This window comes from Wyeomyia smithii, chromosome 3, assembly GCF_029784165.1.
Source record: "Wyeomyia smithii strain HCP4-BCI-WySm-NY-G18 chromosome 3, ASM2978416v1, whole genome shotgun sequence".
Classification (NCBI taxonomy): domain Eukaryota; kingdom Metazoa; phylum Arthropoda; class Insecta; order Diptera; family Culicidae; genus Wyeomyia; species Wyeomyia smithii.
This window is the reverse complement of record NC_073696.1, coordinates 254,113,345-254,134,786: the sequence shown is the minus strand read 5'-3', so window position 1 is coordinate 254,134,786 and position 21,442 is coordinate 254,113,345. Positions and strand designations below refer to the sequence as shown.

At 41.0% G+C, this 21,442-nt stretch overlaps 3 protein-coding genes and 1 long non-coding RNA gene across 4 annotated transcripts; 2 read left to right on the top strand and 2 right to left on the bottom strand.

Annotated features, from left to right (window-relative positions):
• Positions 1-1,976: 1,976 nt before the first annotated feature.
• LOC129730782 (60S ribosomal protein L6) lies at positions 1,977-2,962 on the bottom strand. Its single transcript, XM_055690349.1, has one exon. The coding sequence runs from the start codon at positions 2,888-2,890 to the stop codon at positions 2,096-2,098; it is 795 nt and encodes a 264-aa protein (XP_055546324.1). The 5' UTR covers positions 2,891-2,962; the 3' UTR covers positions 1,977-2,095.
• Positions 2,963-8,666: 5,704 nt separating this feature from the next.
• Positions 8,667-9,999, top strand: LOC129731014 (40S ribosomal protein S3-A). The gene is made up of 3 exons (XM_055690715.1): positions 8,667-8,802; positions 9,148-9,344; positions 9,404-9,999. Exons 1-3 carry the CDS (start codon positions 8,773-8,775, stop codon positions 9,909-9,911), a joined length of 735 nt encoding a protein of 244 aa, XP_055546690.1. The 5' UTR covers positions 8,667-8,772; the 3' UTR covers positions 9,912-9,999.
• A 1-nt stretch (position 10,000) lies between these two features.
• LOC129731013 (ribosomal protein S6 kinase delta-1) lies at positions 10,001-12,954 on the bottom strand. The gene is made up of 5 exons (XM_055690714.1): positions 12,631-12,954; positions 11,867-12,572; positions 10,748-11,810; positions 10,363-10,681; positions 10,001-10,299 (listed from the first exon to the last, which is right to left on the bottom strand). The coding sequence occupies exons 1-5, from the start codon at positions 12,730-12,732 to the stop codon at positions 10,192-10,194; spliced, it is 2,298 nt and encodes a 765-aa protein (XP_055546689.1). The 5' UTR covers positions 12,733-12,954; the 3' UTR covers positions 10,001-10,191.
• A 6,896-nt stretch (positions 12,955-19,850) lies between these two features.
• Positions 19,851-21,222, top strand: LOC129729528 (uncharacterized). The gene is made up of 3 exons (XR_008728688.1): positions 19,851-19,942; positions 20,019-20,547; positions 20,662-21,222. It is a non-coding gene; the product is annotated as an uncharacterized LOC129729528 (long non-coding RNA).
• Positions 21,223-21,442: the final 220 nt, after the last annotated feature.

The window sequence follows — 21,442 nt, the reverse complement described above, 5'->3', positions numbered from 1 at the left end:
AGTAGATGTGGTACCTAAATGAAGTGTCTGCAATAGGATCTATTACCCGGAATTCACGTTCTCCCGTTTCAGCTGCGACCTGCACATTCACCTTCCGCAGCTCTTTAACCAACAGAGTCCTAACATTTCTAGTATCCGCATTTCATAGTTCAGCCGCCCGGTCCGGGTCAGACGTAGTTGTTTAACCGCCCCTAACATGATAATACAGCCGCTTACCTCCACCTGTTCCAGTCGGCAGCGACCAAAGTTTCCACCGGGGGTTACCCGATCTCCGCTAAGGTTACTCGTACCCAGGTCGGAACCTCGTGGAGGTTGGGATAGGAGATACTGAACAGAGGTGGATGACCAAAATAAGCTCGCAAGTGACACGTGTCCAGCCATTTACCAACCAAAAAATACTAATAGTACAAAACGACACCTTTAGTCCATAGTTTGTCAGATTAAAAATGCTCGATTTAAATTATTGTCCTTTTTTTTAATTGTTCATAGCTGAAAAACCAATAAAACATTAGTATTTTACTGTTATTATTTCTGTGTTAGAACACTGACTGCGACCATAAAAACATTGATATTCTGTAATATCGCCCGGGTGTCTACCGTATTCCGCACTTTCATTATTGATTTCACTCTTCCTTTTTAACAGCTGCGAGCCTCATTGCCACTTGACAATATGACTTCCTGGAAAGGTTTGAACTGAATGTCCCTCTTGCTAGTTTTATTGTGAGAGGGACTTATTTTTATTGAGAGGTGTGTAAATTTGACGTGAAGAAAGGGTTAGTGAGGAGGCTAAGTATAAACCTATGCTTAAGTCCGTTGACATTGAATGGCCTGGTATTTACGAGTCCACGACTACCGCTTATCAAAACGGACTAGCAAACCTTGCGGCTGAGAAATTCTCCGAAAAATGTTAAGACCAAAATAGAGAATACTTTCAAATTAAGCTTTGAATTATTAAAAAATAAAAATAATTTCATTTCACTAAAAAAACTTGTAACGGCGGATAACCAATAAAAACATTTGGAATCGAATATAAAATAGACGAAAAATTTCTAGAGTTTAGATGCTAAATGCTTCTGAAAATCAGCAAACCCATAAATAATTAACCTTAAATTGGCTCACAAAGTTTGAAAAACGCATCTTATATCAGGAAATGGTAAAACATTTGTTTTTTAGATTGAGCCTTAAATTGCTGAAATTCGATTGCGGTTAACGGGTAATGATGATTCTTAAATATTTGATAGCGGGAAAATTAAACCAAATACACTTTTTACGCGGATTCCGGAGTTTACGCGGATTCCGAAATTAACGCGGCACGTATCCCCAGCGTAAAAAGCGACTCTAGTGTATAAAGCCTTAGGCCAAGGTAGGACGCGTCTGAAATGTGATTAAACGAAATTGTTTCTGGAAGCCAAAATTGGTTTAAAAGCAAATGACTCAAAATACTTTCAGGACAAAAAATAAAGTATCCCACGCGTAACTTAACGACAAAGCGAGGCTCAGCCAGTACAGAACCTAAGGTTTGTTCTTTTAAATTGTTGAATGTGCCTGAAGGTAATGCGAGAAAATTCATATTAAAAGTGACTACCGTAAAACAAAGATTAATAAGTCCCCACTCACCAGTTTTTCTTTGCATAATGGAAAGAAAACGTAAACTCAATAGCAAATTTTAATCACCTAGAATATTATTTTTGGTGAAACAAAAAATAAAATGTTGAACACAAAATTTCAGTTTAAGTTTGTATACACACCAATCACATACGAAAGCTATTAAAATAAGTTTTGTTTACATATGACGTAACTTCATTTTCTTAGCATATCGAATAAAGGTTTGTGACAATATCTTAAAGGGAAGTCCATCTAACGATGAAAAACATACAAAATATTTACAGCGACATCTCAGACAGAATTGAATACAACTTATTCAAATTTTGTACGATTTTTCTTTTCGTTTGATTTCCACTAACAACGCTGATCAATTTCAAGATACAATCTTAAAATGTATTTTCCGTACTGTAATATAATCCAGCTGTTCTGTGTTGTTGACCCATCTATTTTAAATCTTATTAACAATGTTCTTCCTTGACCCGGAATCAGCTTAGAACTGCATACGATGGGGGAACTGGTTTGATCGTAGCGAGAACATCGATTTTAGATAGCGCTTAATCACCTTGGACTCCTTGTGGGCAGCGATGACCTTCATGACAGCAGCATCGACCTTTTTCTGGTCCGCCTTGCGCTGCTCCGAAGGGACATACTTCTCCTCCTTTTCGGCAAAGATGTCGCGCTCGGCGCGGGTGTTTTTCTTCTTCACCACCCGACGGAAGTAGCCGTCGTTGATGTGCTTCGGCAGCTTGACCTTCTTCACATTCAGACGAGTCTTGGTGGCGATGACATAGTTCTGCGAGATACGACGCAGCGGACAGCTATTCAAAGCAAATGGACCAGTTACGAGCAGCAGTCCCGATTGGAGAATCTTCAGTAGGACAACACGCTTGCCCTTATGGCGACCAGCCAGCAGGATCAGAACTTTTCCTGTCTTCAAAGTCTTACGGGTGTTTCGCTTGTGGTTGCGGAAGCAACGCTTGCCAACTCTCTTGCGGACGATATTCTTGGTTGGCAGATAACTCTTGTTTTTCCGCAACATTACCTTCCGTTCGCCACCGTTTTTAGCTCCGCCAATCTTCTTCACAACAGTAATGGCGACTTTCGGCTTCTCAACACGCACCTTCTTGAGACTCTTCAGGGCGAACATCTTCTTTCTCTGCACCACTTTACCCTTGGAAAAACGCCGTACGCCATCGGCCAGCAATGGGTTCCTGAACCTATGCATTTTTTTTGCCTTTTTAACCACTTTTGGGGACGCGGCGGCCTTTTCTTTAGTCGGGGCCATCTCAAAACACGTGTAAATAAGTGCACTACACTCGGAGAAAAGAACTCCCGTTCGAGGTTAAACTTCAAACAACTGTCATCGGTTGCGGTGACGAAGCTGCGGAACGCAAACTTTGACAGTTCGACTGGTTCGCACAGTTTTGCTGTCAGTGGATTCGGCGCACTGTTCGATTAGATTTTGATATGTATAACAGTTAACTTGTGTCCGAAAAAACTACAGCCGAAATTCGTTGGTTGGAACCTGGGAGGGAGAAACGAATACTACACTCAAAACAGAGAACACGCACATGCGTCGTTTTCTGATAGAGTGTAACTATCTTCATGCTATACCGCATGCATGACTCAAACGAAGGAATACTGAATGTGCAAATATTACAGACTAATTTTTCGAATCTGTGTTTCCTTCAATTTGCCATTGTATAAAAGTTTTTTCAAAGTTTCGAGTTTGACCGTGATGAAATGTGTTCGAAATTGTAACCAAAGCCAACATGAGAAGCGCAAGTTTGATAATCTAAGTACGCTAGCATGATTGTTACTTAAAGCTTATGAAATTTATTATTTTACGTAAAAACAAACCAATTTTTTTTTGGAAAACGACAATGAATACAAAAACTGTTTGCGATGAATATTTTTTCGAGCAACGCGATACCTTTCAGTTATAACAATACTCATCGCAAAAAATGCTTATTTTTCCTTGGTTCAAATTGACAATCAATGACAGCTCATTCTGGTTCATTTTGACACTCACACAGCTTCGTATCCGTTTCTCCCTCCCAGGTTGGAACACAACTGCCACCCAACTAGCGAATCGTGTTCGTTAGTTGGATGAACTGACAACTGGGCAAATTTTTCAGAGGGGAGCGCCGATTGTTTGTTTTCTTCCTGCTTTGGAAAATTTTCAATTTCGGTAAAACTTTGCCAAAGAAAATTAACTTTGCTCATCTGTCTTGCTGCTGTAGTAAATATTTTATGTATTTGGTCAATACTTTTTAATATAAAAATTCCAACGAGAAGTAAAATGATAAAGCGCAAGCACATTACTCTGCTTCTTGCCTAAAAAATGGGGGATCGCTACGCTGGATAATTCCGGTGAAGGCTTTGAAGAAATAAAAGAACAAACAACCGAACAGTAAACCGCTAAATTACACACAAAATGTTGTAAATTTATAACATGTACTTTTCAAATTACGCGATTGATTATGCCAGAGATGATCTGCATGAATGTCCAGTTAATAGCGCTGAGAAACAAACTTATTAGTCCTGAATGGATTAAGCGTAATAACTAAACATGTTTACAAACTTTTTACAACAAAAAATAATGTAATTTTATTTTATTAATATTTTTTTCACTTTTCGGACCCCTGAAATACATTTGAATGGTGTTGAATTCTGACATCATAGTGCTTTTTAGTTGGGTGACAGCCCAACTAGCGAACACCCAACTAACGAACATCCAACGAGCGAATCATCACTGTACCAGGAATTTTGTGGTGAGAAAAAAAATTGATAATGTTTTTCGTTGTAACCATAAAAATACGGTATTTTCACTGTGAGCTACCAGTCGTTACAATGTTTTAACTACGTTTGTTGAATCCACCACGCAACAATAATTTTATCATAAAAAACATTCTCAATGACTTTTAAATTTATTAGAAAATGCCTAAAAATTTCATATAAAATACAATACAACCTACTTTTTTGTTGTAAAAATGTCACAAAAATTGTTTTTATTGTTCTGGATGTATTCACAATTAAAAAACATAGTTTTATTATGGTAGAACTATGCACATTAATATCAATCAACTGGTTAATTTTTAACAATATAGACGACTCACTTTTAAAGCAATTTTTCAGTGCACTTAGCAGATCCACTGCTCTGGTAGAGGATAAAAAAGCCGAACCGACGCACAGTGGTCGAAAGCCGGAAAAAACCTCGATTTTTCATGTAAATATTTTTGGTGTTTTGCATTTTTCCGAAGATTATCAAAGTGTAAACGACCTTTTCCCAAAGTTTCATGACAATAGGTTGAGATATCAATTTTTAATCGCACTTTGAATGTTGCTATATCAGGCAATTTCGATGATTTTCATGTTTGAAATCACAATTTTTAGCTCAACTTCAAACACCTGAAACTTGCTCAGTTTTGATCCGATTTTGATTCAACAAGTTTCATTTTGAAGGGAAATTTATGTACTTTTTGGTTGATTTTTAAGATTTGCCAAAAACACAACCAATTTCTCAATCGAGGTAAAACATATTGCGTATTGTAAATCAATGGGAAAGTTATTGTACTTTTCAGATTTTTGGGTCCCGTTTTGCACATCGTTGCTCAAAGGGAGATATTTTGAAAATAAAACTATGGAGACGTATGGTGGTCAGTTGTACAATATTCAATTTCGTATATTTGAACAACATGATTGTCTAGGAAGTATACATGAAGTTTTTTCCAGTAGTTTCAAGCATGTTTATATAAACTTGTAAACCGCTTTCAGTACTGCAAAATGTATAAAGAAAGAATAAGTTGAATTGATGAGAAAAAGACATATCGTCTTTTATATTTTCAATGACGTTGAAATAAACTACCATACCATCTCATAATTTTCCTTAAAAGACCTCTTACTTGTCACAGAAAGATCATGAATTGGTCAAACGGCTTAAAAGCTAGAAAATTTTCAAAATAAAATAAATTGAATTATGATGGTTCTTGCACCACCCTAATTCAGAAAGGAGTACCCTAAGAACCAAACAAAAAAAAAGCGATTCTAAAATTTTCTATGAAGAACAAGTATGGGAACCACCCTAATATTCATCTTAGCACCTATATTCTTCCCGTCGCTTTTATTTCGCTCTTCTAACCGCTCTTAAGTTCCGACTACTCGACTTAATTAAGAGGTAAAATAAAACTACTTTTACTTAAAAAAAAAGTGAAATTTTACAGTAAATTGAACAAATAAGAGCAATGAGATGAATATAGGTGTTGAGATGAATATAAGAGCAGTTCTCCTATCAAAATTTTAAGCAAGATTGAAGCAAAAGCAAAAACCTGATCATGAGAAAGGTCTAACGGCACTTTAGGTGCATAAATTGCTATTTTCGACATTTTCTGACACCAGAAATGAGTTCACCACTCCAAAATTGTAATAATATGTAATTTCCAATCATATAAAAAAGACTTTTAGGTTTTTTCCGACTTTTGTATAGAGACCTGCCACTGTGCGACGTAGCGCGTGTCCACCTGATTGGACTCTTTATTCCAGAATCGAACGCCGACGTCCATCTGCTGTTTCTGTGAGATTTTATTCATTGTTTCGTCGAATCCTATCACTATCTCTTCGACGTCTAGTAGCACATTTAGCAAATTCTTGGTACAATATGGCCGTAATTCACCAAGTATCCCACCTTGGTTCTTCCGAGGGCCACCTCACCAGCAATAGCGCTGTCCGGAAACATTAATTTGAATAATCCAGTGCATTCTCCAGCACCGCGCAATGAAATGTGCTTGTGCACACTGAACATTTTGTGAAAAATCTGTATGTTTTTGTAAAAATCTGCAATTAGTATATACAGATATCTGCATGTAAAAAGTGTTCAAATATCGCTATTCTTCCGATCAATCTGGATGCATATGTGACATCCCGGATTGAATGTTCACAAGTGCGGAAACATTTTCAACGGTTCTGCTTCGTCTAGTCTAGTTTTTGTGAGATGGTGAAATGTGTAACACGTTTAACTAATACAACCTTGCTTATGGCATTTCGTAAAAATCTGTACACAAATGAATAATATATACAATAATCGTTCCCAGAATAGGCAGAATTCGACGAACTTCAAACTGGTAGGTCATAAGCAAAACCCGAATAGGGTAAAAGATATTAGAGTTTGCGATTTTTTTGTAGTACGAGCAATGATGGTGATCGGTGATAAACAATTGATCTTTTTAAACGTGTGAGTTAACTTCGTCTCTCGAACGATTGTAACAATTGTCGTACGATATGCTAGTCCCAGTGAACCAATTCGAAGATTTGCCGAGATAATTTATTCTCTCTCAAAGATTGAATTTCCAACAGCTCTACAAAACGATGATTCACCCCTCGCTGATAGAATCGAAGTGTCAAAACAAGAGAGAACAATCGCGAGACGATAAGTATCGGAAGAGAGAAAAGATTGCGATCGCTTGAACAATTATTCCCTTTTCTTTCTGAGTCGCAAGTGTTGACGGTAAAATAGATTTTTCATCGTTTAACAAAATGTTGCTTGCTATTGTCATTGTCAACTCAATATACCTTTGTTCGTCGGCTTTATTTCCATCGAGGGTTTTGTTCACTGATGTATGTTGGTCGATGTCGAAAAACTTTGTTTAAGCAACCAAATATCTGCACACATTTTGGAAAAAAATCGCGTAAATGTAAATAGATTCACAAAAAAGTTTGCAAGCTAAACAAAAATAACAATGAATGTTTGCAAATTGAAAAACCGAATCGCCCACGGACTCTTAAAATCTGCATTTCACAGACAAATCTGTAAATCTGGTATCCCTGTTTTTTACTGCCTTCTGGTTCTTCTACGGGTTGCAATTGTTTTCCTCTCTGAGTTTTCGGTTTGCGATACAATTTTACGATTATCAGGACGGGAAACTCTCACTCACAAAATGATTGAAACCAAACATTTTTGTTTCACGGCTCGATCGGATCGGGAAACGATAATGAATTACCGATTGAAACCGATGAGAGAATCGAGAAAGCGTATGAACAAGCGACGATAAACTCACATACAGTTAACAGGCTATAAAGTTCACAGAGTATTCTTTCGGCAGTTTATTTGTCACACAAGTTCTCTTCTCGAGGGACGATACAAAACATCGCGTATTATGCGTGATCAGAATCCAACAAGATTTTCTCGTGATAATTCTCTGATACGATTTTGACGTTGTTCCCGCTATGCGGCGCTCGGGTCACTAACCAGTGCTACTAGGGCACAAGACTAGACAGATGTCGTTAGTATATTAACGTATTTTGATTGAAAGCTTTACACACGATTTTAAAATTTCTTAATTTGAACATAAATGTCTGTTCTCTGTGGATAAAGTTGAGTCGCAGACAGACGGCCAAGTTGAGTTACATACTTGTGTAAAGATTTTTGTAGTAGCAATTCGCAACCAGACTACCAGCGACGCCAGCCTCGTGTACCTGCGAAAAAAATTATTTTGGCAATAAGGTCACCATACAACGCTAGTGTACAAGTGATTTATAACGCAATTCTCTTTGAAAATTCATACATAATTTTCGATCAATGCTGTACTTGCTTGAACGTCTGTCTGTGGTTGAGTTTAGTAATTAGTAATTACTCCAGTTCAAACTGGCGGGTGGATTTCTTCAGTTATCGTAGTAGCAGAGAAAAAAGATTATAAAAGCAAAGCAAAGCCTTGTTACATTCCGATTCGGAACTCGACCATCTGTTTATCATACACAGACTTCGCAGCCAACCGTTAAGTGTACAGAACAATTGCGGGGCTAGCGATACGATCCTACAGACACTAACAGTCTCTCCCGAGTCGAGACTCGAACCTACGAAGACTGGCTTGTTAGACCAGCATCGTACCTCGAGACCAGCTGGGAGGGTCGATACGATTTGTGTATGAGTCTCAATTTAGTATAAGTAATAAAAATATTCGAGAATAAAAGAGCTGAAATCGTTATACAAATCATCGGTGCGGTTTCGACCCCAACTGGCAATACCCTTTCCGTCAACCGGAGTAGAATGTCAAAGTTTGCGTTCGCAGAACGCTATAGCGTTTTTCGCTGGCGACACTGCTCTTCGGCGACCGTCTGACATCTTTCTTTTCTGCTTTTACCACGTTTTGTTAAAGTTGTGGTTTCAACAAAATGTACAACGTTGTGTCGAAAAAACGCCGGGTAATGACCGTTTTTACCACTAAATTTGTGTCGAATAGGTTAAGCAATATATTATTGAGAGTTTGGTGCAAAATTCTGCTGAAATAGGATGAAATTTGAGTGTAAAATGGATGTTTCAAAATTGTGTTCGCGATTGTGGGTTTTTTAAATTAAAGTTTATGTATGTCTGTTAGAAGCTATTCACAGAAGGATAAATTGTATTAAAACAGAGCATAGACAAGTTAAAAAAGTTCTATTGAACTGCTTCAATTGTTTTAAACTTGGTTATTTATTATCAACATAACCTTACACAGTGAATCAGATGGACGTAAACAAACTAATCCGGATGTTTTCGCTTCGTTCCAGTTCGTTGCCAATGGCATGTTCCGTGCTGAGCTGAACGAGTTTCTGACTCGTGAATTGGCCGAAGATGGTTACTCCGGCGTGGAGGTTCGTGTCACGCCAACCCGCACGGAGATCATTATTATGGCTACTCGCACTCAGAATGTCCTGGGAGAGAAGGGACGTCGCATCCGTGAGTTGACCGCCGTTGTCCAGAAGAGGTAAGTTTATTGTTCGAGGTGATTTTTTTCGAGTAATGTGTAATTGATAATTGTTTCAGATTCGGATTCACTGCTGGAACCGTTGAGCTGTACGCTGAGAAGGTTGCCACCCGTGGTCTGTGCGCAATCGCCCAGGCTGAGTCGCTTCGTTACAAGCTGATCGGTGGTCTTGCCGTACGACGGGCATGCTATGGTGTGCTTCGATTCATCATGGAATCCGGAGCCAAGGGTTGCGAAGTGGTTGTTTCGGGCAAACTTCGAGGACAGCGTGCCAAGTCGATGAAATTCGTCGACGGACTGATGATCCATTCCGGTGATCCATGCAACGAGTACGTGGACACCGCCACCCGGCACGTTTTGCTTCGCCAGGGTGTTCTGGGAATCAAGGTCAAAATTATGTTGCCTTGGGATCCAAATGGCAAGATCGGACCGAAGAAGCCGCTGCCGGATAACGTGTCTGTGGTGGAGCCTAAAGACGAAATCATGTACAGCACACCCCGCAGCGAACCTAAGAACAAGCCGACGATGGAAATTGCTGAAGTGGTTGTCGAACCGGTGGCCAGTTAAGCTGTTACTCGTATTGATTATGCAATAAGCACTAATTGGGGTAAATATATGGAGAAAATGTGAGATGAAAAGAGGAAAAAAAGTTTAAGTTTGTATAAACATTTATTTCATCCGATTTCGCATGAAAAACTGCTCGACACTACAATAATACCTTGTTGTTTTCGAATAATATATGCTTACTACTATTTAAACTGACTAAACATTTAACTACAGTAATTTGCACCGAATCTTTATTGTGATAGTCTAGTATAGTACTTTTTATATTCTATTTCGCTGTTGTTCAAACGTGACCCAGCCGCTTAACATCGCTCCAATCGATCGTATGGAAAAATGCACTTGCGATAATTTCTTTAAAGTCAAAACGGTTCTCCGGCAATGGTTGCAGTAACTGGAATAACAAGTAAATTGAGCATTTTTTTGTAAAATTTGTTGTTCTCTCAAGATAACTCACCCCATCAAGCAGTTCCTTGGCTTCTTCCGACACGGCGACTTGCTCCGGGTACTGGATCTCATGGTAGCAAAAAACCCCAGCCGGATGACACGACTGGAAGCTCTTTCGAGTGAGCATCTCGAATAGAATCACACCTACAGACCAAAAGTCAGATTTTGCCTGCAGCGGTCTCTCTGGTGCGACGTACAACCGCTGAACCGCATCCTGTCGCAGCATTGTTGTCAGGGTGGTAGCGTTCGGAAACTTTTCCTTACGATAGAAGTACGTCAGCATGAGTTGGCCTTCCGATCCTAGCAGCAGATTGTCCATTGTTAGGTCCCTGAAGTTAGAATATGAAATGTAGCAGACAATTGGATTACGTTCTCTGGAAAAAAAACCAACTCACCCGCAAATAATTCCGTTGAAATGAAGTGCATCAACTGCGATAATTAGTTCGCTTATCCATCGTTTAACGCAACCCTCCGGTAAAGGATCTGCCTCGCGTCCATCGGTATCATCATTCCTTAATTCTAATTGACTAGTATCGATCCGAGGACGTCTCAGAATCTTTGTATTTGATACCTTAAGATTTTCTGTGTTGTTGGAAATCTCCAACAGCTCCGTAGGTTGAGTCTGAACTTGTTCTAGTGTATGGGAAACCGCTTTCAGCAACTGTTGGCTGCAGTTCACCAGGTCACTAACATCCATATCTTTTGACAGAACGTCGAACGACGGAGCGAATTCTTCCCCTTCCGGTTCAGCCCGGTCCACCTCATCAATCGACTCTAGGGCGTTCTCCGCCACTTCGTCCACCATTCGGTCAGTCTTCCTAACAGTAGTTTCTTCGTGACCCATCGTCGTATGTCTACTGCTGTAATCATTTATGAGTTCAATAAACCCAGAATCATAACCAGCGGCTTGACTGGAATCAGATCCATTAGAAGATTCCAAGGTTTTAGCTTCCTGCTCGGGGCAATTGCGCTGATCTTCATTGTTCTCTACTTCATCTTCGACAATCAGATCTTTCGACTTCCTATAACTAGAGATATAATCCCACAGTTTACCGCCACATATTAATTTAAGCAGCAGAAAAACACTTGATTCCGATTGAAAATATGCCGCCAGCGGAACCATATATGGAACATCTTGTGGTAGAAACATTGCTTGCGAAAAACCACCAGGTGGCTTTCGTATACCTTTCATAATGTAAAATTTCTTATCTGTAACGTCCTGCACCTGCATTACACGTCCCGCAATAACACTCACCACTTTGTAACGGGACAAATAGTTTAGCGGTCTCTCTAGCAGCTGAATGGGAGATGTGGGATCGTTCAACGCTATCGGACTCAACTGAAGACTTTCGCCGTCCTCCCAATGCAGCAGATACCGTTCATAAATTTCTTCCGCACGAATAACGTACTTACAGGCCTTCTCTTTAGCCATTTGTTTTCGAGTCACATTTGTATCCCCTAAAATCCACAGTTCAATTTTTATTAATGCAAGAGTCATCTACTGAATAACCTACCTTTTGCACCTGAAAGTAACTCATCAATGCCAGCCTTGTACTCATCAAAAGCGACTTTATAGTTCCCATTAGCTTCCGCTTGGACCGCCCGACTGAACACTATCGCCGCTTGCACAATATAATCAACAGAAGAATCTTCCTCCGTGGGAGCTTCGGGCTCCATACATTTCACCTCTCCATCGACCACTTCCTCGGATTCCTCACTGCTCGTCCGAGAAAGTGTAGAGTTTTTCAAAGATGCATTCTCCGAGTGACGAGATTCAGTTCGAACATCAGCAACGTCCCCGACATCTTCACCCTCCGGACCACTGTCATCACTCTCGTCCCTACTAGGATCTATCAACTGAATCTCTTTCGGTATCGGAATCGCCAAGTCTTCGCAAATTGCCGCAATGTTTCCACCCTTCGACGGAGATCCCTCCGGCGAAATGCCCTGTTGGAAAAACTTCACAAAAGCGTAGGACTGAAACAGAACCGGCTCTTTGCCAGCAAAATCCAACAGCTCGAGGATGTAGTTTTTCCTTTCTTCAATAACACGCGCATCGAAGCGCTTGAAGTAGGTCTTCTCCGTCAGAGTCGGTATCTGTCCGGGAAGATGACGCTCGCGGTGCTTGCGGGCCAACTCTTTGTACAACTTTTTAACATCGCTAAACCGTTTCCAAAGTGTCACACTAGTCAGGGCTTCCGGCAGGTAGCGAGGAAAAACCTTCAGACGAACCAAAATTGTAAGTAGTCTTTGAAAGCAAGTGTTTTAAAGTACTTACGATGGATGTAATCTTATAGATAGTGTATCCCTTATACTTTCGGGTTTCGCTAATATTAAAGCTATGCATCCAATTTTGGGGCTTCCTTGGTATGTTATCCATTGTGTGAAAACACTTCGCAATTTGCAACTAACACTTTCTAACCGATTCTATTACATTGAATACTAGCAATACAACACCTATGATAATAGCCATTACGTCCAATATAAATGTACACACAAGAAACCAAATAATTCAATTTTTTTCGAGAGTTTGGGCAAAACAGATGCTGAACAAAAACTCAAAACGAACTGCACCAAAGCCTAGGGGGGAGGGAACAAATTCGCTATGTTTTGCAGGTTTTGACGTTTCAAGTAGTGATGCTAGTTGTCTTGAACAGAACACTACAACCGTCATGTTTTCCCAGAAACAAACGATGAATTTTAGATAGATCGGTTCAACAGTTTGTAATGAAAGGTACCGGAAAAAAATTTACGATGTATTTTGCGGTGAGAACAGTAAATGGACAATGTTTTTTTATTGTAACCATAAAAAACATAGTATTTTTACTGTAAGCTTGCACACGGTTTTTGTTATTACTATGTTTTATCAACGTTTTTTGTTGTTAAATCTACCACCGCCAGTCGTCAGTTCGTTTTCGTCGCGGTCGGACGTCATCTCAATATATCGTTTTATTCTTACGTCGCTGCGAGTGAAATCGGGCATATATATCCGATCGGTTCACTAATTTCATTTAAGGGGTCGACTGCTGACCTCCTAAAAGCGAAAGTGTTTATAACCAGTGATCTAAACGGAGTGATATTTTTGGAAAGATTCGTTTGTTCTAAGCAGGCAGATCACAAAGACGCTATCTTTTCGGCAGCCATTGCAGTGCGCGTCACTTGCATACAAGACTTCGTCTCTCTACCGTGAGTGCTCTCTCGTGGAGCAAATCCCTTCGCTCCCTTGTATCGGTTGTAATTCATCTGAGCGGCTATCGAAAAAAAACTGCTAGCAACCTATATCACTACTTGACCCCGTGCCAGCGATGTCACTGGACGGGATGTTTCCACCTCTGCCTGATTCAGGTGGGGAAGGAATATCTCAATATTTGGATAGTTCGTACACCGGCGCAACGTTACCGTCCTACATGGATCCTAATGGACTCCATGGCGAACTGGTGGTATTAAAACTTCAATCAGCTCTCGAAGATGGAAAACTACCATCAAACCCATTCATGATCCGCTCATCGATCGAAGGGTGGATTAAGGGTAAAATTGACGGTGCTATTCCCGAGGTTAGAGGTAAAACCTATGCTCTCAAGGTTAGATCTAAATGGCAAGTGGAACGCTTGCTATCTATGAACCAATTAGATGATGGAACTATGATTCAGATTACCAAACATGCAAATCCCAACACAGTCCGCTGCGTGATCAGTTGCCAGAAAATCGCACAGGTAAAAGATGAAGTTATCTTATCAAATCTAAAACAACACAAAGTCGAAAGTATTCGCCGGATCACGAGACGAACCGGCCCCGGAAACGAAAGGGAACCCACCGCAACAATCATTCTCACAATCGAAGGGACACGGATCCCTGAGCACATTGATATTGGATACCTCCGATGCAAGTTTCAAGTGCACTTTTGGACATACAAAACTGCGATGCCAGCAACCGACTTCTACTTGTGGTCACTGTGCCCAGAAACACGCTATTGTGGAAAACTCCCCTTGTACTGCAACCGCTTTCTGCCCCAGATGCTTAACAAACCTTCACTCAATCTCTAGTCACAATTGCCCGGTATATCAACAAGAAGACGCCATTCAGCAGATTCGGTTGGACAAGGGAATCTCGTACCCCGCAGCGAGAAGGATCTTTGAAACGGCCACTGGCAACAAATCCTTTGCCGGTGTGACCAAAGATAGTAAAGATAAGACGATTGAAACTCTGGAATTGAGGCTGGAACAAGTAATCAAGGAACTTGTTGATAAGGACAGGAAAATTAACGCTCTCGAAAAAACACTAAAGACCAGCCCAGTGGCTATTGACTCTGATGTACAAACATTAGTCGAATTCAGGCTGGCTATCACCGAGCTCCGCGAAGAACTGCAACGTAAAGACGAGAGAATCAAAAGCTTGGAAAACGCCCTTACAGGACAAGATAGGATGACATTAACGAAAAAATACGGAACAATCTCTGACCTGGTCTCCCAAGTTCAGCAACTCAAAAAAGATGTGGCTTCTAAAGACTACGAGATTGTTACCCTTCGTGCCAACCAAACCCAGAACTCCCTACCAACATCAGACGAACTAGCTGACAACACAACAAAACCAACCGAAGATCCAATATCCAATGTAACCAATACCTCCCAATCAAAATCCAAGCATCAGAAGAACACCGGAACTAAGAAAAAAAAACACTTCACAGAAGAATACTAAGCCAAAAAGAAGAAAAGGAACTGACTCACCAATCATTTTTTCGGACTTCGAAGAAACTCCGAGCCTGAATGGTAACATGCTCTCGGGTACTACCGATAATCTAGACCTAGCGATATCATCGGGCGACGAGCCAATGAATCAAATAGATTCGTTGGAACTCCAATAAAACCCGTTCATCCTCGTCCTCAGCTTGGCCTAATACCTAACCGACGAACTACACTTCCTACAACACCCATGGCTCCAAAACCTATTCAAAATCGTAACAGCAAAAAAATAGCCGCTGAGGACAAAAATCACTCTAACAGAATTATAACCACATCATACACCGCAACCCCAACCAACCAAAACCTTGTATCTACTCCCTCGGGATCCGCTACCGCGAACACCTTTTCCACCACCACCACAAAAACAACAAACGTGACCGGATCACAGGAGCACCGAGGCCCTATCGGTACGCACAGCAACGAAGAGGCGGACAACCCTAGGTCTTCTGTTTGGGTCGCAAAAGGGACGGAAAAGCAGGTTATCCTGTATCCCCCTAAGAACAACAACGGACTCAAAAGCTGTTCGAACACTGAAGATGAGATGGCCTGTTTGGAAACTCGGTCGGGACTCTTTTTGGGCGTCACCGGGTCGAGTGATAACATCACAATCCCCCAACAGGACCCCGAGGGAGGCCTGGAAGCTAAATCGAGTGATAACTTCACGACCCCCCTACAGGATGTCACCAACCACCTGAGATCTATTAGACCCCCAACAGAAAAACCATACCGATACTTGCCCTACCGATTCGGAAGTTTACGATCGTTGGTATGCGGAAACAGAAGCACTGCCTTACCCGTAGCAGGATTGTCATCAATGCCTCACAGTCGATCATTCTCCACCGGTGTGACTCATTCAAACACTTCTCCCATCTGATCATGCCCCGCAATACCACAAATGTTAACTCCCGATCTTCAACATCTTTCGGGGTCGCGTGATAACCTCACTTTCCCCCCGCAAGATCACTGGAAAGGCCCATGGCCAGAGTTTTTCAACCCAATAGGGCCTCGGGACCCTTCACTACCCCCGCATCGGCCAACCTAACCATCCGATCCTTTGAACCGGGAAGATCGCAGCAACCAACTTTTTCCATACAGTGGAATATCAATGGCTACTACAAAAACCTTGGCGACTTAGAACTCTTGGTGAGAAACTACTCCCCCGTTATAATTGCTTTACAGGAGGTACATAGAGCCGATCCATCACATATGAATCGTACACTCGGCGGAAAGTATTGCTGGATCTATAATTGCAGCCAATCTAACATCTACCATTCCGTAGCGATTGGCATATCAGAAGACATACAATTCTCCCCGATGCACTTCGATATTAATCTCCCAATCGTCGGTATAAAGTTAGATTACCCTTTTCCGATAACGGTTGTAAGCATTTACTTGCCCAACGGTAAACTTGCTGACCTTCACCCCAAACTTCAGCATACACTAGAGAATATTTCAGGACCACTTTTAGTTATAAGTGACTCTAACGGACACCATCCTTCGTGGGGAAGTCTAAAAGCCAACCACCGCGGCTCTACTTTCGCCAAAATATTGGGAAATTTGGACCTCGTTGTTCTTAACGACGGTTCCATGACATTTTTCCGTGGACAAACCAAAACAGCGATCGACGTATCCGCCGTCAGCTCCTCCATTGTTAACAGGTTCATGTGGAAAACTTTGGAAGACCCGGCAGGCAGCGATCATGTCCCAATCATCGTCTCTATGGGAAACATTACCCCAGAAACATCTCGTCGTCCTAGATGGTTATACGGCCAGGCCAATTGGGAGATGTACACACAAACTATGGTTCAGCTAACAAAGGAAAGTCCATTGGTAAACATGGAGGAATTGGAGGAGTGCATTCTCATAGCGGCCAACGGGGCTATCCCTAAGTCAAGTTCAAACCCCGGTCGGAAATCGCTTCATTGGTGGTCTCCCGAAACTAAAGTTGCAGTTAAAGCCAGAAGGAAGGCACTTCGAGCCGCTAAACGACTCCCTGTCGGCCACCCAGATAAAGATAAGGCTATCGAGCTATATCGAATGAGGTGAAACGAATGCCGCCAGATAGTTAGATCAGCGAAAACAAACAGTTGGAACGAGTTCTTAGAAAGCATTAACGCTGGTCAATCGGCATCCGATATATGGAGCGAAATTAATGCCTTAAACGGAAAACGAAAAGCGAAAGGGATAGCTATCCGTTCGCCAGATGGTATCACACGTGATCCCATAATTGTCGCTGACGCTCTTGCCAATTATTTCGCCTCCTTATCTGCCATTGAGAGATACGACAATGATTTTATACGGCGAAACAACGTAACCACACTATCGTTGAATGACATGTTCATCCCGGAAGACAACCCTCTCCTAGCTATCAACGCTCCTTTCCGCAGCCTGTAACCACAGCCTAGTAGTCCCTATCCCTAGACAAGGTCAAGCAGCTTCTACTCCAAGCCACTATCGTCCTATCTCGTTGACGTGCTGTGCCAGCAAAATATTAGAAAGGATGGTCAACCGTCGCCTGATTAAACACCTCGAGGACAACGCTCTCCTAGACCACCGCCAACACGCTTTCCGCCCCGGTCACGGGACGAGTACGTACTTCGCAGGGCTCGCAGACGTATTACAAGACGCAATGGAAGAAGATATGCACGTGGACATCGTATCTCTGAATTTGGCAAAAGCATACAACCGCGCGTGGACCCCACGCGTTAATCGACAGCTTATGGAATGGGGACTAGGCGGACATCTATTGCACTTCATAAAGAATTTCCTGCGTGGTCGAACTTTTCAAGTAGCCATCGGCAATCATCTCTCTTCAACCCGAACGGAGGAAACTGGTGTTCCGCAAGGGTCCGTCCTTGCAGTCACCATCTTTTTAATCGCCATGAACGGTATTTTCAAATCCCTCGTGAAGGATGTGTACATCTTCGTATACGCAGACGATATTGTCCTGCTAGCAGTGGGTCGCACTCTGAAAAGACTACACACGAAAATTCAAGCCGCCGTATCAGCTGCTACTAAATGGGCATCCAAGGCCGGCTTCGTTCTATCAGCGGAAAAGAGTGTGAGGTCCCACATATGCAGATCTCGCCATCGCCCACTACCAAAGGCCGTTTCGAACGGAACCCCAATCCCTTTTCAGAATACAGTGGGCCCCCCAGAATACAGTTTTTGTTTGAATCCCGGGCCACTGCGGAATCCAAGGCAACACTGAGGCCGACCATCTTGCGGCTATTGGCCGTTCCGGCACGCTGGCAACCAAATATGTCCCAGGACACGACGCTAAAAAATTTGTGAAATGTGCTCTTCGTTCTTCCTGGTCTGCAGAATGGTCAAGTAACACGACACTTTTCACCCGTAAAGTGAAAGGCGAAACCACCAAATGGGTGGATGTTTCGAACTGGCGCGACCAACGCGTTTTATCCCGCCTACGATCAGGACATACGCGTTTTACCCATAATATGGGTAGAGCAACAACCTTTAAAAAAAGATGCGACACTCGTAATACTACAATGACGGTGGAACACACGGTTATAAACTGTCCCTGTTTTCAAAGCATCCGGGATTTCCATGGAATCCCGGACAGTATTAGAGATGCCCTGGCGAACGATCCATCAACGGAAGCTACACTATTAAATTTCATGAAGGATACCGGTATATATAATCAAATCTGACATGATGATAAACAAGACGTCAAGCATTTCATCGACAGTACCTAGACAGGCAACCGAAAACGAAATAACACCGACAAGAACAAACTCCGACAGTGAACACGAAAAACCTCTCTTTTTTTTTCGAATGTATTATTTGTAACAATTATGTATAACAATCAGGGAAACTCCCTTCCGGGGCTTCCTGAGATGAACCAGCCGAAGGCTGAAAATCTCCATAAGAAAGAGAAATAAAAAAAAACTACCACCGCCAACTTCTAAATGTATGAAAAAGTGCTTGAAAAATTGCTGTTAAGGAACATAACAACCCCCGAGTCTATTTGGGTTACATTCCGGCTCCATTGACCGTTGGAATTCTCTCCACCTTCGCTACCGATTCCGGTGTACATGATATCTGACTGACCAGGCATTCCAAAGACATCAGTCCCGTATCGTTCCGTTAAATTTTGGCAGAATAAATTGGCACGTATCATATGAAGAATTTTTATCTGACCACAAGCAAATCTTATTTGATTTTGAAGCAAATGACGGATTTTATCCCAAGTCGTCTCAAGGATTGGCCGCACCCTCTCCGAATTGGATGAAACTTTTTGGGTGTGAAGACATCACCTAATTAAGCATCTCTGCATACTTACTTTTTCCCAAATTAGTCTAGACTGTCTTCTTAAAAGGGCGAAACTTTTTTTGCCGATTTTTTGCAAATCAATATAATTCAAAAACGGTAAATTCTACAAAAAAGTGTTCTATAAGTAACTTTTGGGAAATTGTCTGAATTTTCATAAAAAAATGGAAAAAATTATATATCAAGTCCTACACTGAAAAAATATAATTTAAACACAAAACATCGATTTAAAAAATGGTCATCTCCGAATTGGCTAAAAAATTTTTGGTGAAAGACAACATTGTTGGCTACATTTCAGTCATACATCGCAACTTAAGCATATTTAAGAAAAAAAAGTTATTCTCAAAAATAAAAAATTAAAATGCAAATTAAAACTAAGGTATATTATTTTTTCAGTGTAAAACACCTTGATAGAATGAAATACTTGTAATGTTGTGTAAATGTGTAATGTCATTAAATTAGGTAATAGTAGAACCAGTGTTTGAGTGTTGTTTTTGACTCTGGAAGTAAAATCCTGCCTGAAGCAGGTGGCCGCTGTAGAACATAGGTAACCCAAACGCGGTAGGTAATTTTTTCCCGAGAGGAGTGCTGCTGCTGGTGTTTTGACTGCTACAATACATGTTTATTCTACCTGCAGAATATATGTTTATTCTACGTACGTATCTTTTACCTATTGTATCTGTTGTGATATGTATGCACGTTACGAACCTGTTTAAAAGCTTGATAAAATAACAACGCTACTCAATCAACTTATAGCAATTGTGAAGAGAAGTTCGACTAAGTTTTGTTATCATGGATCAAAAGGATATATCTCGGCTGAAATATTCGAAATGCTGTGCAGCTGTTGGCAATAAGAAGTGCAGCCGTTAGGGTTCACGCAGTTTATCTTCAACGATAATAGAAAAAAATACGGTCCATGGGTTATGACCAGCAACTGGATGAATCGATGCTCATTTGAGTTTCTTGTCAAGCTGCATTATCGCATAGCAGAAGTGTTCCACAAAAAAAGCGACAAACGGATGAATACGAAGCAACGCAAGACTTCGAAGATCCACAACCATCAACAAGTAAAAATCCGCAAGAATCAACATGTGAAAATCCGCAACCACCAACAATTGATACTGAGCAGCCATTAACAAGTTGTGAAGAGATTAATGACATGCTAGGTAAGAACGTTATTACTTTTCAAGAAATAATAACAAATGCAATAACTTAATTTTTAACGCACCATTATATGCACGTATTATTGTATAAATATTTTTTAAACTTATTTTTTTCAGAAGCAGTACCGTCAGCTCCATCATTACAGTCAATCGCGTCAGTGGATCAGCTGCAGGGTTCGTACAATGTGGAAAAATTTAATCGTGCAAACACTGGAAGTTTCCCCCGACCAGGAGCACGAGAAGTACCGAGATCACGCAGGCAGCGCGACGAAACATATTCGGCATAGATTCAACGGACATGGCTAAGCAGGAAGCATATGATGTAATGATTAAGCAATTATTGGAGAAATTTGTAGCTCCTACGACAAGCAGGAATGACCAGGTAAAAATATTGTCAGTACTACTAAAAATCGTGGTCCATCGCTAAAATAGTGAAGGAATTCGATGCGTCGCCATATATAGTGAAACAGAAGAAAACACTTGTTAACGATCAGGGTATACTTTGTACTCCTAATTCGAAATGTGGGCGTGGAATCAGTTAAATTGATAAAAATCGGTAATAGTTTTTTTTTGACAATGATGACATTAGTAGACCTATGCCAGGAACTAACGATTTTGTGTCTGAACTTCGATGGCAAAAAAGAACATGTTCAAAAACGTCTATCAATGATGTTTCTCAAAGAGGCGTACATGATTTTTCAAGAGACATGTAGTGGTATTGAAATTGGTTTTACTTTATTTACACAGATGCGGCCCAAAAATTGCATACTTCTTGATAGTACCGGGACTCATAACGTGTGTGTATGCACAATACACGAAAATGTTAAATTAATGTCACTTTAAAAGTAGTATCACAGGCAGAAATCATGGAAAAAATGTTGTGTCATATTTCTATTAG